The sequence below is a fragment of the Nymphaea colorata genome, chromosome 3 (genome assembly GCF_008831285.2).
Source record: "Nymphaea colorata isolate Beijing-Zhang1983 chromosome 3, ASM883128v2, whole genome shotgun sequence".
In the NCBI taxonomy this organism is placed as follows: domain Eukaryota; kingdom Viridiplantae; phylum Streptophyta; class Magnoliopsida; order Nymphaeales; family Nymphaeaceae; genus Nymphaea; species Nymphaea colorata.
Window position 1 is genome coordinate 19,897,158 of NC_045140.1, and position 18,872 is coordinate 19,916,029.

General features: G+C 36.8%; 1 protein-coding gene across 1 annotated transcript; it reads right to left on the reverse strand.

The window, feature by feature from the left end:
• Positions 1-3,503: 3,503 nt before the first annotated feature.
• On the reverse strand, positions 3,504-18,508 carry LOC116250156 (DExH-box ATP-dependent RNA helicase DExH9). The gene is made up of 14 exons (XM_031623609.2): positions 18,132-18,508; positions 17,090-17,290; positions 13,642-13,860; positions 12,545-12,883; positions 12,122-12,226; positions 11,564-11,674; positions 11,143-11,393; positions 10,844-10,967; positions 10,218-10,500; positions 7,382-7,536; positions 6,250-6,396; positions 5,935-6,167; positions 4,447-4,711; positions 3,504-3,924 (listed from the first exon to the last, which is right to left on the reverse strand). The coding sequence occupies exons 1-14, from the start codon at positions 18,414-18,416 to the stop codon at positions 3,646-3,648; spliced, it is 2,997 nt and encodes a 998-aa protein (XP_031479469.1). The 5' UTR covers positions 18,417-18,508; the 3' UTR covers positions 3,504-3,645.
• Between the last annotated feature and the right edge of the window lie 364 nt (positions 18,509-18,872).

Here is an 18,872-nt window from a genome sequence, read left to right on the forward strand (position 1 = left end):
GAGGATTATGCAGTTTCATATTTTAAAGTTCTTGTGCCACAGTTCTCGAGCGACATTTCATTGTGGTTGTAAATGCATGGTTAGTCTGTGGACGGTTCAGTGGAATTGGTAGGTGGAAGAATCTCCTTTGGCCGCATGTTCTGTCGAGTTCTTTCACCATGCTTTATATTATTGGCAGATAACAGTGTTGATCTTGCTGGCTAAGGGCTTCTCTAGAATCTAATAAATATAAGAACAAGAATGTGATATTTGCTTTTTGTTATTAGATAATACTCTATGGGTTCGTTTGGCAATGAGAGCAGTAATATAGCCCTGATCTCTATGGAATTTAAGGTGGAAAATTATAAAACAAATGATTTCTCATCCTTGTCAGAAACTAAGGATATGCAACAAAAGGATATGCGATGATTTTCAAATGAATTTGGATATTAAATCGGATGTAATCGGACCCCTACAAAGTATTCAAAAGTTGAACAGTAGTTGAGTCAAGTTGAACGTTGAGAGGTAGTTTGATAGCATGGACATTTGTGAGTGTTGAATTTACCTTTAAAAATTGAAGGAGATTTATGAAAGACTAGAACTAAGTGTTCATGAACATACTCCAATCATTAGGTCAAATTTATTGAACAGTTATAAAGTATTCCATTGACCAAACGACCTTTGAAAGTTGCTATAGTGGTGTCGCAACAAAAACACATGTTGACATGTCATGGCGTAATTCTAAATGCAAGTCATAGTCCTCAATTTTTTTTTTTTTTGCATAAGTCAGATGCTAAGTGCAACTTTTACAATTAGAGGTTTCAAAACCAACTAACATAACTGTAGGATCAAACAGCATCTAAAGATAACAAAATATGGAAAAACCTATGCATATTGAAAAGCTCAAAAAGCAAAACCAAGTTTGAACCATTTAAGTAAACTCTATTAATTATTCTCTTAAAATATTTTATCAAATAAAACATTAAAAAATAAAAAAATTTACAAATAAGCCCAAAAAAATTTGTCATAAATAAAATCATTCACAAACATATGATCAGTGAATAGGATAACTATATATGTATATAAGATCATCTTGAATGGAACAGAACTGGTTTTTGTTTCAAAATTCTGCCATATGACATCATTTTGTAGAAAATGAGAGTTGACATCGTGTGCAAAGAGGATCGTTACCAAAATATATACAGATAGAAACAAGTTAGTATCGGAAAATATGCAGCTTAGCCGATTGTAGTTGTGGGCAATGATTGGATACTTAGAACTCAAACTGCAAACGGAATTTCATCAAAATTTTCAAGTCTTTTCGTAAATGCCATTTAGTTCTTCCTGATGTGAGTGGCAGAATACGGGAATTGCTCAATGCAATATATCATACGCAAACTCATCAGTTAACACATCATTCCCATAGTCTATTCAAGTGGCATCCATTTCTGCAAAAGGTTGTCAAAAGGAAGTTCTTGCCATCCAACATGAAGGGCAGCGTTTTTGGAGCTGGCATCTGCAACATTTTCTTAACCATTTATGGCCTGACCATTCCTTGGTGGAGGACCTCCTTCAAAAGATCCTGCTGATCTTGAGTTCACAAGAATGGTGGAAGAGATTGAAGAAGCACATCTTCCACGAACCTAATTATGTTTCTCCTGCGTGTTATAGCTTATCTCCTTGCAAGACATTTCTATCTATCCCATCCTGGAATCCATCGGTGAAAGTGGGCACACTTCCTCGAAGGAAGTTCCCGAGGTCACAGGGAGCTTTTTGGAAGACCCGCAGGGGATTTTTGTATCTGCCGTATAGGGTTTTTGCTTCTTGCTTTGCTGGTTTCAGCACCCTGTGCAGTTTCCGATTCCTGCATTCTTCAATAAAGTGGGGAGAAAATACAGTACTTTATTATATTTGCTCAAAGAACATGATCTTGCTGCTTTTTCTTCTATGGGTAAACTCCATTCTCTAACTTGCTGTGCAATATGTTATTCTAGGCCTTATCCTTCTTCACCAAGTCCTGCACATACATAAAAGATAAATGCAAACAACTTATTCTACTATGTACTTATGTTATTATACTTCAGATCTATGACCTAATTTCAGATCTATAACATACATAAAATATAGGTGCTCTAAAATAAGCCTAATTTAATATCTAATACAATTCAATAGAAATCAAAAGCAAATAAAAACCAAAAACAAATAAAACTGTTCCTAAGAAAGGGGGAAAATAACATTGATCAGCCTATTATTATGAAACACGTGGATAGAAAATGGGAGGAATTCTTTCCCCTATGCAGCTGGTGGAAATATGCATTTCCAGGTTTGGATGCGTTGCTTCAACCATAAAAAATTTAACCGCTGTTAACATCACCAAAATTTGGCAACATGGATCAAGATTTTCCATAAAATCAATGTTAGCCAAAGCATATTCGGTAGTAAATTGTTTGTCAAACAGATTATATATATATATATATATATATATATATATATATATATATATATTACGTAATATTTGTGTGTGCGTGTGGTGGGTGTGTGCATATAATGGAATGAACCATGTAGACATTCATCACAGATCTAGTAAATATAAAACTACTTTTCATTTAGTTCCATGTATGAAGTGTTGCTAAGTACTCTAAGAAATACGCGCTGGTCCAGAATTAAGTGTTGAGTTAAATATTAGCTACGACTTCATTTCTTATGTTTCGTCTCGAAACAGACGCCGGACAATCCTCTTAAACGTTCTCAACCTGCTTTATAGCCTATTTCTGGAGGGAGGGGAAAACTGAGAAACTATATTAGCAATTGATCTCAAGAGTTTAAGAATATCTTTCACAATTAATTCGTAGGTATTAGGAATTGTTATTCTAGATTAGTTCGCATTCGCATCCATACTGCATTCTGAAATCACTTCAGTTTATGGTCAATCAAAGTGCCGTCATATCCAAAAAACCTAATTGGATTGAATTGGATTTCTGGCAGTCAATTTTTTCAGCCCCCATCAACAGAGTGCTCAAGGTTAGATCGAGTCATAGCGCCTCTAATTGCATGTATGAAACAGTTCGTGAGCAAGTCTGAGCGAGTCACACTCATCACTAAATAGATTGAACTGAAAAGAACAAAGCTACTCAAATGTTCATAGTTATAAGCTCGATCGAGCCGCATACATTTGTTTAGCTCTCCTCGGTCAAACTAGTAGGACCTGAATCCAGACTCGAGAATTTTTCACCAAATTACAAGTGTGTCTACTTTTCAGCATTCACCCAATTAGGTTCAAATTTGAGACAGGCTGATCTGACGATGAGCAGGTAGCAGCCTTACTTTAGGGGGGAAAAGAAAAATACTCCTTTAAAGCAAAAATGAAGAGGGGAACATTTTTCGTTTTGTACAATGACTGAACCAGATTGATTTTTCAAAAATGATCAACATGCCCCTTCATGTAGGGGATTGAACATGCCCCAACAGGCACATGCTCATTCTCTTGGGCCACCTGCTTCTTAGAGAAATTCTCACCGAACACATTCTATGCATAAGCTTTCTCTCAATTGCATTCCATTTAAAAAATAATTACCAAACAATCAAAATTTCTACTTTACATAATTGCCGCCAGTTGATGGCTATCATCATAGGACTGAGATTTTTCATCTTCTCTCTAGTTAAGTATTACAAGTACAATGATGCTGCAAAAACTATATCTCGTTTGATCTTCAAAACTGCTTCTTCGAACTTTTTTTCCTGCTCCGTCTCCCCTATCGACTTTGCTGCCTCTATCAGCTGCTGAAGAACTTCTTCTAATCTTCTAATGGCCCTTATTAGGCTGCCCTCAAAGACCTGTGTCGTCTCCATGATCTCAAAGAATTTTGCTCCCTTTGTCCAAGAGTAGACTGCCTCCATAATATCTGGCCGGAAGGAAGCAACAAAATTTTCCACATCGATTTGAACCTATTGAATTGAATATGAAATCAGATATATTATTAGTATCCACAACAAGCAAATTGATTTGAACAATGACAAAGAACCCAAACCAGGTTTAAGCAGACGGAATTAGAAAGAGAATAACTGGAAGCCAGAGAGTTCCTTTAACTCCACAAATTCCACGATTACAAACATACAAGGACAGCTTTGGTTCATTTATACCTCACAAGTATTTCGTAGTCAAGTTTATTCAACAAACCAAAAAAATAAAATATGCACAAAGCCAGCATGTTCTCAAAGAGACCGAAGTGATCTGAATCATGGCGTGCACTCATCTCCAGGTCAATAGCAAAGTAGATACTGACATACACTGGGTTACCAAACCATGGCATAAATTCATCTCCACGTCATAGCAAAGTAGGTAATGACATTCACTGGGTTGTCGAGCAACCTCAGCCTAGTCCAAACTTTACAAAATATTAACAGAAGTCATATCAGACCACACACTAGAAGATAAAAGCCAAAACCAGGTACTAGTGACCTGTATACCTTGCACTCAAGCTGCAGTTTTGCAACTCTTCTAGCTGTTTCCTGAAGCTGAGAAAAAAGAGTTTCGAGTTCTTCCCTTGGTTTTGGAGCATCTTGGAGCTTTTCTTGCCACACGAAACATGAGAGGAGAGCCACCATCTGCTCCAGGCTTACATCTTTCAATATTCCATTAAACATCAGTTCTGTTAATGTTAGCTCATCGGCACTACTGATTTCACAGGCCACCTTGCCCTTCAATTCCACCACATCTTCCCTAGTAATATACCTGCAATTCATGTACACATCACAAAGAAAATGAGAAGCAAGCAGTTGTTAAGATGTTCTGGATGATAAACAAGGATTTAAACCACCTCCTTAAATCTTCTTTCAACAATAAAAAAAATTGCTAGAAAAACATTCTGAACTACCTAAATTAAACGGATGACATGATCCCAGTAGCATTCTATTTTCCTTTGTATAAAAATAATGTTTTTCTTCTTGCTATATTATTTAGATAGCAAGATTTGCACAACTTTCACTTTCAGAAAATTTCATTGCCTGAAGATACACTTTTCTATTTTATTTCTATTATTTTTCATAAAGCCTGAGGTTTTCCTTACAAAAGCACCTATATTCACAATTTCCTTGACTGGATATAGTTAAAGATGGTATCAGTTTCCAGAACCAAATCTTCAGCACGCCAGGCATAACCTATTAATGTGATGTTCACATGATGGCGATGAACATAATTTTGCTATGCTACTAAGACTTGCTCTCCTATTCTGTCTAAGGAATAAAACACAAATATACTGATTCAGACCAGGGATACAATATGCAACAACCATCAATAAATGGTAAGGCCATTCCATTTCAAGGAAAGACCCACACCCCTATTCCATAGCTTTGCATCTGCTATCCTATCATGATTTTACTACCACCAGAGGTAACAAAGAAAAGGAAGGGGTCTTCCCCAGAAGGAAATGCTTTGAGAAACTTAAGCAAGAACTATACACAGGAATTACAGCAAATGAATTCATTATATAATAAAACAAAACCATTTTTAACTGTAACGTTCCTATTACCAAGATAGATGCATAACTGGTAGGAATATGTCTAATCTTATAACAAGATTATTTTACAACGTAAAGTATAGCACTTTTTTGTTAAACTTTAACAATATTTGGGCCACATAATAATAAAAAGACATTCTTTTCATACCAGAAATTAGCAAAATATCTTCATTCCATCTATGCTAGCATCTAATGAACAAATAATGAATATGTCAATTTTTGTATAGAGATTATATTAGAATATAAATTATTAGAACTTTTTTCTTGTTAAATTCCAAGGGTATTTCAGCCACATAACAAATGAAAAAAATGTTATTTTATTATAAAAATGAAGCAAAGATTATACAATCAATCTATGGCAGCATTTAATGAACAAAGAATGAACAATAAGGCAACAATAAACACTATTCCAAAAGCCAGTACTAGAACTTAGCATTACCCAAGTCTTCTAAGAACCCGCTTTCTAGCCTTTAGTTCATCTTTAAAGGCTAATGACGTGGAGGTACGCATTGCTTTTCTGACTGACTTGATCTTAGCAGTAAGTTCGAGTTTCTTGTGTAGAGCTCTAAGTTTTTCTTGAAGAAGCGGAGACTTGGCAGTGTCTTGTCTGTTTAACAGGCTTTCCAATGCCTCTAACCTCCGGACAGCTTTCTTGTAGGAGTTACTCTGGACCTGAAGTTAATAAAAGAAACTTGAGCATGTTAAGAAGAAAGGAAAACCTTAAAATTCACATAATGAAGAACATCTGAAGCACCTCCATATCTTCTTCAGGATCCAGAAGAGGAACCCCATCAGGGAATCTGGAGAGAACCTCAGGAACCTTCTTCAATGTATTTTCCCGTGCTTCAAGAGGGAGAAGATCTTTTGGCATGAGTATGCACACACTACTCAAAGAATGCGCCTGCATGAATCCACAACTTTCTCGATCATCAGGACACATCACACGATGCAGGAAATAACAGCTATAGGAAAGCATTCTCTGATACAACCTACAACTTAAAAGACAAAAGAACCTAAGACTGCCAGATACCCACCTAGATCAAGGATAACCAAGTTAATTCTTTATTTCTTTTGCTTTCCCAAAACATCAGAATATGCAACACTTCTCAAATTTGCTTTCAAGTATCAACATATGGGATTTTTCAAGTTCATTTTTTCTCTGTGTTTCCCTTTTTACATGCTTTTAGAGCCCAGCTATCAGCTATGCCAGCTACTCCAATCTAGGTGACGTTTGGCTAACAGGCCTTTTGGGGCACAAAAGTTAGATAACAATTAACAGTTTTGAATACCTCAGATGCAATCATATCCTAAAGGACTTAAAAATTAAGCCTTTATTTTAATTTTGCAAGTAGAATCCTTTCCAGGTAACTAATATATACAGAAAAAAAGTCATAAAATTTCAAAAAGAATATCAACTGGACTTTGGCTTTAAAGTTAATAATCTAAAAAAAAATGTATTTCTGACATGTTCTCTTAATCTGTAAATACATTAATTCTGCCACAAAATCTAAACCCATGAGCCCTAGAAAAAGTATTCCATGATGATGCAGTGATTAAAGTTCCTCACTCTAATCACCACAAGAAAAAGCATCAGAAATAAAAGAACGAAGATCGAAGCCTGGAAAAAGAAAGAGACTTCAACAATAAAGGGAAATAAGGGTTTTCATCATCATCAATTAGCCCCAAACAAAAGAAAAGAGGCCTTTTTAAGAGGCCTAAACCCTAGATCCGAAATGAATCTCGGGTCCACTAAACAAATGGGTCCAAACCCAAAATAACATCAATGGCTAAATAAAACCAAATCCAAAGCCTAACAGGAACCGAACATGGGACCCAATCTATCTCTAAACCACACCGCATCACATGTTAACAGTAGTAAACTTTACCTGCTCCAAAGGTATTGAAACAACAAGAGGTTCTCCAGGCTCTGAGACAGGGACAATCTTGAGAGATTTTTTGCCAGGTACATCTTTGTTTGCAGCACATCTAGTCAAAATATCAATGGCATAATTTGCATCTTCTGGCTTCCCACTTGCACTATCTGAAAACCAAGAAGTTCACTAACATACACACTAATGACATCAATTGATACTAATTTAACACAGAAAACAGCTAATCTACCAATTTCACAAGGCACTACATATAGTAAACGAAAGTGCAAGTTTCAAAAAGTAGATTAAGCAACCAACAAAAACCTTCTCGAATTCGAAAGAATTTAATGGGGTAAAATCCTATCATTAGCAGTGCACGGAATATGTATTCGCATATACTCATCACACACAAAGTAGCAGAGATTCATTAGTGAAACAAAGTTGAACCACTTATTGTTGGACTTTGTGACAGATACAAGGAGTGATGCACAGGAAAAGAAAAGCAACATGGAGATTTCCGTGCAAATACCCAGTGCATGCACAGCAACATTAAAGATTTAAAGTATGAACTCCAACCAAAAGACTCGTTTTATCATTGGAAAACAACTTTGACCTGATAATGTGCAAATAGACCTGAAGGGTAAAGGAAAGAATTTAACATGTCACATGCATATATACAAAAGACAATTGATCGTCTAAGAAAGAGCAGGAATGCTGTGGAACTATAGAACACCTTTTTCCCATTGTTGTCAACCTAACAACTAGTTGACTGACTAGTCCAAGTTTAACTAGTCGGCCAGCTGTGGTTCATGACCAGTTGGCTCATTAGGTAGATTTTGGGTCTAAGGGCATCTATGAAGTTTTCTTTTTTCTTTTTCCTTCTCTCAGTACCTCTCTCTCTTTTAAAAGCATCAATTGTTAAGCCGAGATGTATGGCTAGGACTCTGCTAACCTTAGGGCCAAGGTCAACAGGTTAGGTACTTCTAGAAAAAACACAAAGAAAATGACTACCTTCTCTTCCATACATCTCTCAGTTCAACAGTTGAACTTCAGTTGACATAGTCTAAGGACCCTATAACAAAGTGAGATGCTAGCAACAACCTTGAATACTATGTTTATCGATCTCCTCCTTTTTCCCTCTCTCCTAACTAAATCACACTCAATGGGGAGAGCATACAGGAGAAAGATAGAGCCTGACCTCAATTTAATTGGCCTCCCCTGTTTTTTACAAATCCAACTTCAGGGAAAGTTGGGCAGGGGTTACAAAGAGAAGAGGGGTGGGGTGGGAGGGAGGGAGACCCCAAAGAGAACATATTTGTAGGTTAGGAGCATTATTGCAATTTTTTGCCTCCTATTTTACTAAAGACCCAGCATCCCTTGTAGTCGTAGCTGTTCTTGTTCAATACAATGGAGGCTCAGCATGGCTGTGGATGTAGGAAGACCTTTGTCTTTCCAAACCACATAAGTGTGTTTGCTTTATTTTCTTCTTCTTCATCTCGAGAGTGTGAGAGGAAATCGTTCTTAACATCCCTCTCACCCTTCCCGTCATGAAGAAGACAAGAATAGAGTATCTCACCAGCAGATTGAAGGTTAAGACTGAGCTAATTGGCAGATTGAAGGGAGCTTAGTGGTTTTCACTTTCAATGACAAAGGTGGGCGACGGGTGTGGCAAAGACAAGAAAAATTGACCATCTCTTCGGATTATGACAGAGATGGATACTGAAGGTTCGTGACAGGAAGAGATGAATGAGAAGGGTGAAGGGGGCTGTATGGTTTCGAAATGAGATCTAGAAGAAGGTAAAAGGAGCTCATTGGTTTCCAATGCAGAGACAAACACAGGGGGAAGATAGAAAAGAAGTTTGAGAACGAGAAGGACAAGACAGGGAAACGAAGGGAGGGATTGCTCAATAAAGCCCCATGAGCAGAGAAAAAAAAAAGGTAGTTGCCTCACGAACATAATCACTTCTTCCAAGTCTGGGTTTTTAAGGGGTTTGGCGTCTCTCTCTCCCCCCACTCTCTCATGCATGTGCACCATGTTGGGTTATACATATACCACATGGTCCAGGTGCTACACCATGTCAACAAAAGGGAAAGGAAGAAATGAAGGAAGACGAACGAGGAAAGAGGAGGAGGAAGGAGGAAGAATGAGAAAAGGAAGAGTAGAAGGAAGAAGGAGCATGCCTGGCTGTAGTCGGAGGAGGAGAGGCATTTTACAAATTTTGAAAATGTTTCCTTTTAACCTTTTGTCTTCTTAGTTGTAAAGTACTCCTTCATTATGTGCACCACCCCATTTTGGGACTGATTTTATCACACCCTTGCAGATGTGATTTCATGACCAAGAAACATATAAATTGACATGAAAACCATGCTGATTGACATAATAAAATGAATTTTCAAAAAATAGAAATCAAACTGTTGATTTTTAAAATTTTATAAAATTTATTTACACATTTAACAAAAAAAACCTTTTATAGATTCATTATGTTGGAATGTGAAGATAACATCCGAGGTTTATTCTAGAAAAAATGTAAAGAATGTTAAAATGAAGGATGTGAACAAACACTTATTTGCTGCAGATGTAAACCATAACATTTATTCCCAAGACAAAGCACAGTCATAAAACAACCTTGCATTTTTCAGAAGAGTAGACCATGCAGGGGAAACAGATGACTACCTTAATATTACAATGATTTGGAGCAAACATAGAGCTAGCAAGGAATCAGATTAGATTCAGCCTACAAGATGTCAAAGGAGAAGTAGTAGACAAGCCTGTGCAGATTCAACATGTTCTTCAAGTCCAAATAACTAAGATATCCAGTTGTGTAGCCAAAAAACTATTTAAAATGCGCACCTTCAAAGGAGCTTTTAACTCTCTCAAAGCTGACTAAGACACCCCACGTGGTATTGCCATCAATAGACAAACATGAATCTTTTTCATTATTCCTGGAACAATAGATTCTCAGTAGCCTTCCAGGACGCAAAAAGGGTAAACAATACTTTGGACGCAAAACGATGTCATGTATTTCGTTTCTTAGGCTCCGGTGCTGCTGTAACAGTGAATAGTAGTCCTTCACTTCCTCTTCGTCATCAATGACAATAGAGTCTCGTTCTTCTTCGAGATCTTTTGCTTGCTTCTGGAGAAAATATTTTCCCACAAAAATGTAACCAACTTAAGAAACACTAAAAAAAAAAAAAAAGGAACAGTTGAAGGAAACAAGAATTTCCTTTATTAATCAACTGTTCTTCCCAATGTGTTAAGTAGATACAAATCATAAAGTTACATTTCTGTCCTTTTAGTAACTCAATGGTCAATTAAGCATTCTAACAGAGGCTTTTTCATTTTCAAACAAATGTGGCAAACAAAGTAAATCTATGATATTTTAGCATATAGAGGACAAATTAGTTGAAGTTTGGTATGTCCGACCATGCAAGAGAAAAAGGCAGCCATCTGTCATTTGCCTGGAGAGAACCACTAACCTCAAGATCAGGAAGGGCACGGTCCGACTGAAACTGATAAAATGAATTTTTCAACAAATTCTCAGGATCCCCATCTTCACAGCGCATTTGATTCAACAGCATGTTGTAGCTCAAGTGGAAGGCACTAAATGGAGAAAAGGAAAAAGAACAATATATCAGCAAAAGTAGGTTAGCATACCATGTTAAGAAAGCCATGGAGGATAAAAATATGAAAAACTATTAGAACAAAATCCAGAATGAACATGGCAACTACTGCTGGTCACGCCACTCTGATGAAAAATATAAGCAAATAACTGTACCTGTTTAAACAATCAGCACTACCCTTGACCATCATTTTAGCAGTGGAAGGCTCTAATTTCTCATCTAACATTAGAATGCAAATACCTCGCTCATCAATCCCACGCCGTCCTGCACGTCCACTCATTTGTATGTATTCTCCACTTGTTATCCATCTAAATTTGTCTCCATCAAACTTCCGTACATTTGTGAAAACAACAGTTTTTGCAGGCATGTTCAGGCCAATGCTGAATGTCTCTGTTGCAAACAAGCACTAAAATAAAAAGTATAAAAATTTAAGCAGGAAGCAGGAAGCAGGGCCCCGTTTCATAGGCCATGATCACCCTTTGAAATAAACTGGATGGCCAAAAAATCAAAAACACATGCTACAAATAGTCCATTGAACATCAAATCTCAACAGCGAGCAATGATAGCAAAACTAACCTTGATAAGGCCCTCTTGGAAGAGTATTTCAATTACTTCTTTCAAGATGGGAAGCAGACCAGAATGGTGAACTCCTATACCACGCTTCAGCAAAGGCAGCATGTTTGAGACCTGAAACATTCAAACACTTAGGATCAAACATCAATAAGACTTGAAGGTATCAACTGTTCAAATAACTTGAAAAAAAAAAAAACCCTGGGAATCATCCAAAAACTGGACCTACAGCCAAATGTAACACCTAATTCCCTGTATACTAGGACTGTACAAGTCCCAAAAACTGTACAAAGAAGAAAGAAAGAGGAAATTAAAGAAGAAGAAGCAAGAAAGAAAGAAAGGAAAGGAAAAAGTAAAAGGGGGGAAAACTTCTCAGACAGCTTTTCTGACGGAATTTTTCATGTTCAAAGTTGGCAATTTTTACCTTGTTAAGAAACCAAAGAACAGAGCTAACTATAAGGTACATTCACTAAACATCCATCAGGTATGTCAAAAGCTTCTGGACAGAACAATCAACCCTTCCCACCACAAAAGAGAGAGAGAGAGAGAGAGAGAGAAAAAAACCTGAGGAAGCTTCTTGTCATCATCAGATAGAATATCCATAGCACTCCAAAAGATATTTTCTGTAACCAGTTTCTCCTCATCATCACATAGATCCATTCTAGCCATCTGAAAAAAGTGAAGAACCAAAAGAAAATTTAGCAACTGCCACAGCTAAAGGCCTGGTTGTTGAAATGAATAAAAGAAAATCATGTGATTAAGCCAAGAGAATAGTTCCATGGATTCCTGAAGAAATTATGGAAGAACATATGAACATAACATAAATTTCACAAAAACATAATATACATGCAAAACAAAGAAAAAATAAAATAAGAAAATATTCACAATAACAATTGTTTCAATGTGCTTGCTGTCTGAAGCAATTTAACTAATTAAAAAACTATAATCTAGCTTGACCATATGACGTTGGATGTGAACTACCGTTACCTGCATTGCAAGAAATTCACAATCTCTTTTGCTAAAACTGAAAACAATCACAGGATCGTATTGACGCTGCATTATCATCTTCACCATCTTGAAAATGTCACTTTGTTCACCTATTTTGCCAAGACTAATCCCCTTCTGCCACTTCCCATTTTCTTTTCTTCTATCTCCTTCACCAGCTGGGACAAGAGCATTTATAGCTTTCTGAAAGCTCTCCTCCCTGAACTTTCCATTTTCATCCACAACAAGGTACAATCCATCAGCTCCTGAAGGAAAAATATAATGCTGAAGTGGTGTTGGACGAAAATCAGTGTACACAATGTGACACGGTTGCCTGTGGACCTGCAAAATAAAATCCATGAACTATGTTCTCCAATCCACTCCACATAAAAAGTTATATACAAACAAAACCCAGGGAATTACCTGCCAAAAATGTGTCATAATTGCTTAACATAAATTTTCAGAACATCCAGGCATTTTTCCGTTTCTAACTACTAAGCTTAACGGGTCTACTCTGATATGCTGATCCAGTTCAAATAGTAACTTCACATCCATCAAATCCATGGCTAACCACGGAAACCCAACAAGGAAGAGAGGGGTTCTGATGATGCTAGTATTATTTCCACCCCCGGAAAGATAGGCATCATTTCGAAGATCATTTTTATGTAGATTTAAGAGATCTTTTTCTAAAAGACAAGGAACCCTTCAAAAAAGGAAATGATTGGTGAGCATTGACCACCAAGCCTTACAAGGACAACACTATGGGGAAGCTCATGCAACATGATAGCAGGCATGGGAGTTGATCTAGGGTCTTCAACTTGACACCCATCACATTCAAATTTAAAAGATTTTTCATGATCCCATTAGGTAATCATGCAACAGCACTAGCATGCTATTTACAGCATTGTTAACATCATCCATCAACTATTTATTATGCATAAGTTCAACAGAACTTATGCAACTAAGATAGAGCAAGTGCCAATTGAAATGCCAGAGGGCTGAATGAGATTGTTTAACAACAAGACAAAAAAGACAACAGTTTTCCAATCTTAACAGGAAAAAGGAAAAAAAAAAAAGAATCATGATACAGGAGGAAAAACCTTTGCAACCCAATCAGCAAACTCTTTAGCATTAGGCACTGTTGCAGAAAGAAATACAAATCTTGAGTTCTTTGGGGCCATGACAATACTTTCTTCCCAGACAACACCCCTTTCACGATCACGCATGTAGTGCACCTCATCAAATATAACCCAAGCTACTTCCCGTGTAACTTCAGATCCCTTGTATTGCATACTGCGCCAAATCTCTGTTGTCATCACCTGAAGATATATTATTGTTCAAACAGTTATTTAACGAGAGAGAGAGAGAGAGACTGCAAAAGATTGCACATATTGGATTGCCCCTTTTCAGTCATTTTGGTGAAAACTATTAGCTCATAATCAGAATTTCTAATCTAGTTATCAAAAAACTAGTAAATAGATGTCTTCATAATTTGACTTGCCTGTCATTAACTACTGTTATTTGGCAATTTGCTTGTCATGGTTATCAGATATGAACCATGGTGCTTCCCTATATTATCTGCTATTATTTGGTAGTTTTCTTCTTATAGTTATCAGATGTGAACCATGGTGCTCCATGATTCATTTCAGTGCACTAATAATGCTACTTTTATTCATTGTTGTGTATCACACCATAATTATATGAATACTGGTATCATACAATACAGATGTGGCAGGAAAAATAGGAACCCAAGTCTCATTTTTTTCCTTTTGGGCAACAAAGACCTTCCTAGAGGTTATAGAGCTGCAATAGAAAGTTGGCTTCAGCGTAATGCCACGCTTTTGAACTCCATGTACCATTCATTGAATTAATCTTATTCATTGACAACATGAATAAGATGAAATAAACTGTTGAGAATGCTGAAGATCATAAAATACATTTATAATCCTGGTTATCTGTTGAGTTCGATGAAAATGGAGATGAGTTGATTCAGCCTGCATAAACTAGATTTACTACCAATGTTCTGAGTTTTGACAGTGCAGAATATAGTAAAACAGAGAAACAGTTTGTAGCAAATCTTCTCATATGCTGAATAAGATGCATATACTCACTCATAAGTCAAGACAAGTTGTAGATATTGTATTCAAGAGTCCATTCTGAGAATCATGTTGCAAAACATTGAAACCGGTATGCCTTGATTAAAGTTTTAACATTGGTTGACGGTGAAGATAGATCTGCTACAGGTACCTTTCTAAAGCTATTGACGAAGCAAAATATGCTATAAGAGAGCAGTTCAACAAATTTGTATGTGTCACATGTAGGGTTACCGATGAGAGGTAGACTAAGCAACTTCATCTTGTTCTTCACACAGCAAAAATATTATGTAAATCCCTACACTGAAATATAACTACATTTACAATAAACTGAGAAGTGAAGAAGGCTTTGTCCAATGCATTGGAACATAAATATGAAGCCTGACTTAGAAAATTGAATGCATCATGAGGTAGACATATATGATAATTGTCCAGGTGACGTAGGAATAAAAAAACTCATTTAGAATAATGACAACAGTGTATTTAGGTATTGCACATAAAATTAAAACTTCTCATAATTGTAATTTCATAATCTCATTTGTTGTTTTCACGTACTATTTAGATATATGGTGGAATAAGATTAGAAGTTTCCAACCTTAAAGTTTCGCAATAAAGTCCTCCAATCAATGTGCACTGTAAGTGTATATAAAATAAATTGGAATTTATTCAAGCAAAAACATACTAAGAAGAGAAACAAACTAGAACCAAGAGGTTGAACGTCCCAGTTTATGTATGGCACGACACAAGATTGAACCTTGTTCTAGAGTATATGTTAACACTTAACAAACTTTCACTTATTTAGGCAGTTCGAATAAACTTCAACAACATAACATAAAGAGCTAATCATCTTATTAGCTTAGAGCATTTTCATGTACTAGATTCATTGCTTAGAGCATTTGCCACCAGATTCTTGGACAAAGATTTTGGTTAAGGGGTAAAGGAAGCTGATGATGAGGAGCCCATATACGTTGATGATGTTCTTGAATTTGAAGAGATGGATGGAAATGGAGATGGAGATGAAGAAAAACACAAAAATGAATATGATGAATAACTGTATTTCCGTATGTCATTGTATTGAACAAGTTTCTTTCTATGTAACATGGGTACCTTAATTTTCGTGGAGTACCCGTACCAGTCGGGTGCGACACAGGTACGGGTATGGGTACCGTGTTGGGTGCGAGTCAGGTATGAGTCAACAGGTACCGGGTACCGTCAACATACCTAAGTCCATATCTATCCAAAAACATACTCGGTCAATGTTAACCAAGTTATTTTCGTCCAAAACTTAGGGTTTTTGTTTTTGTTTTCTTATTTCCTTTTAAAAACATGAGCCTCGACAAACTTGTGGGCGACGTCCAGCGACCTATGGCGACCTACATGCATGAACTACTTTTTTCTTTTTATTGTTGTTCTTAGTAGTATTTTTGTTTTTCTGCATGAAAATTCGACTAATGTTTATATTTGACTGTTTAGGGGGCTGCTCGGTTGTCCATATGTTTAAAGTTTTTCATAGGTTTCTTAAAAACACTGCTACAAGATTCGTTGATATATATTTTCTATGTTGTTTATTTGCTTATGTTGATATATATTTTTTATTTTGATATATATTTTCTAAGTATTTTTTCTTGTTTATATATATATATATATATATATATATATATATATATATATATATATATATATATATATATATATATATATATATACGGCCGTATCCTCGCACCCAAGTTTTTTTAAAATGGTCCATACCCGTACCCGCACCGGCACCCATACCTACGTGACATAGGTTTCTTTCTTGATGTATAAGGTTTTATGCTTATCTCTCGATTACGTTATGAATTCATGTAACTTATGCACGTTAAGCTTAACTATGTTCATTTCTATATTTACGCATGACATTATTTTTAGACATATATTCTTGTTTTTTTATAATTATCCTCATCCTTTTCTGATTTTTCTATTTTTTAACATTAAAGCAAATAAATTTATGATTTTTTATGTTAAATAACATCACATATCTAACTCCCAGCCCAACAGGTAAGTGTTACGTTACAAACTTTACAACATTGCCTTTATTGATTAAGCAATATCAAATAGCAAAATAGCGATGGTTACTGACTATGATTGGATTGGGTAGTTGTCAACAACTATTCCAACACAGCATGTCATCACAACCATAATTATTTTGCATTGTGTGTATGTATGTGCATGTGTAAGTTCTTGCTACAACCATTTGCACAAGAAATTTAGTTTGATTTTTCTTTTCCAGTCTTGTCCAAATTGACGCCAGAGATGTGATATATAGGGTTAAAGCAGAGTTCACTTAAAGATGTCGGTGATCAACAGATCAAATACTGAAAATACAACAACCTTTGTGGGTCCGAAAATCACACTCACGCACATATACACAAGGAAAATAAAGAGAGAGAGAGAGAGAGAGAGAGAGAGTCCTTACCAGGCAAGACGCATTCGGTTCTATGGTTATATCACCAGTCATCAAACCAACATCTGAGAATTCCTCTTTGAAATCTCTATATTTCTGATTGCTGAGTGCTTTGATAGGAGACGTGTAGATAACCCGCTGATTATCACGTAATGACATTGCAATCGCATATGAAGCGACAACAGTTTTTCCTGCCGAAGTATGTGCTGATACCTAACAGGAATCCACAAAGCACCGACTTGTAAACGTTGCCACCATGAAGATTTACATGATCCATATAATGCAGTAGAGACAGAGACAAAATGTCAGTCGAGCTGCCACAGCCAAGTCTTGGTTGTCCTTATTTTTTCGTATTAGAGCAATTCGCGCTGGTTCAAATCATACCATTCATAGAAATGTAAAACACTAGACAAAATTTACTGAGATTGGAATTTAGGGGCAAATAAACAAGCTTCTTCATGGCAGTGCGGCTTCGCCGTACCTCAAGATCTAGATAGAAGGAAGAAACTGCAAGAAAAAGCTTTGGAATAACTATTCCGAACCACACAAACTTGAAAAGGATCTGAGAAGCAGCAAGCTGTAGAAACTTGCAACAAATCAGACTAACATCATTCAAAAACATAATGCTGAACTTTTCTTGTCTGAAAAGGTGCATCAATATTTAAAAAGATAAAATAACCATCGGACTCGAAGAGCTAAAGAACCGTAAAGCTGAGAATTCATAGCTCGCGTGGAAAAGGACAAGTAATAGTATCAAATTCGGTGCCAAGAATAACAATGACGATGCTACAGAATGACTTCAGCCAAATTCTCGAATTTTGAGAAATAGGAATACAGAGATCAGACAGACGCTGAAATTTTCAAAAAATAAAAGGAGAATACGTCCATTGAAGCACCCCTCCACAAGCGATTTTCGAAATAAGGGAAAAAAAAACTCGTGCCAGTCCAGTTGACACAGACCTAGTTATAGAAAAAGGATGGATGAACTACCCACAACTCAGAGAGAGACAGAACGAGAGAGAGAGAGGGGGGGAGGTGGCTGTGAGGGTCTAACCATGACGGATTCGCCTTTTTCGAGGCAATCGATGGCCTCTCTCTGGAAAGGGTCGAGCTCGAAAGGGAACACCTTGGCTGGCTCGGACCGTCCTCCATGAGCCATCGCCGATGTCTTGGAGGGCTTCGGGCCGTCGTCCGGGTAGGAAACGTCGTGAAGGCAGGCCACTGAGTCGGAGGCAGCACCGCCGGCGTCGCCCTTCCTCCAGCTCTTCTGAGGCGGTGGAGACCCGCCCTCTTCCTCCCCGCCCGAGCTCGTAAGCGTTTTCCTCTTCAAGGAGCCCATCTGTGAGTGAGGGAGAGAGACAGAGAGAGAGAGTTGGAGCCCCCCCTTCGTCTCCCACTGAGCTTCTGCTTCGCGCGGAAACCCTCGCAATGTTCCGCTGCCTCCAATGTTTAAGGCTTTAAATTTTTTGAATAATTCTTAAAAGGGCCGGTTTGATGTCTTGAAAATATAAAAACCGAAAAAGAAGTTCGTAGAAATTTATTTTCGGGATTGGAATTGAAAACAAAATTCACATTCACATTTTCGAATCGCTAAACTTGGATTTATATTTTTAAAAACAAATTTCAGTGATGGTTAAAAGTTGAAATCGAAGCAACTTTTTTTCATTTTCTTGAAAACATTAAGCCTATAAGTAGTTATGTTAAAGAATGTGTCCATTTGAAAATTATACGTAAAATGTTGGGGTGCATTGAAATATTTCATGTTTAACAGCATAAAGAAGGGTTCGAGCTTTTC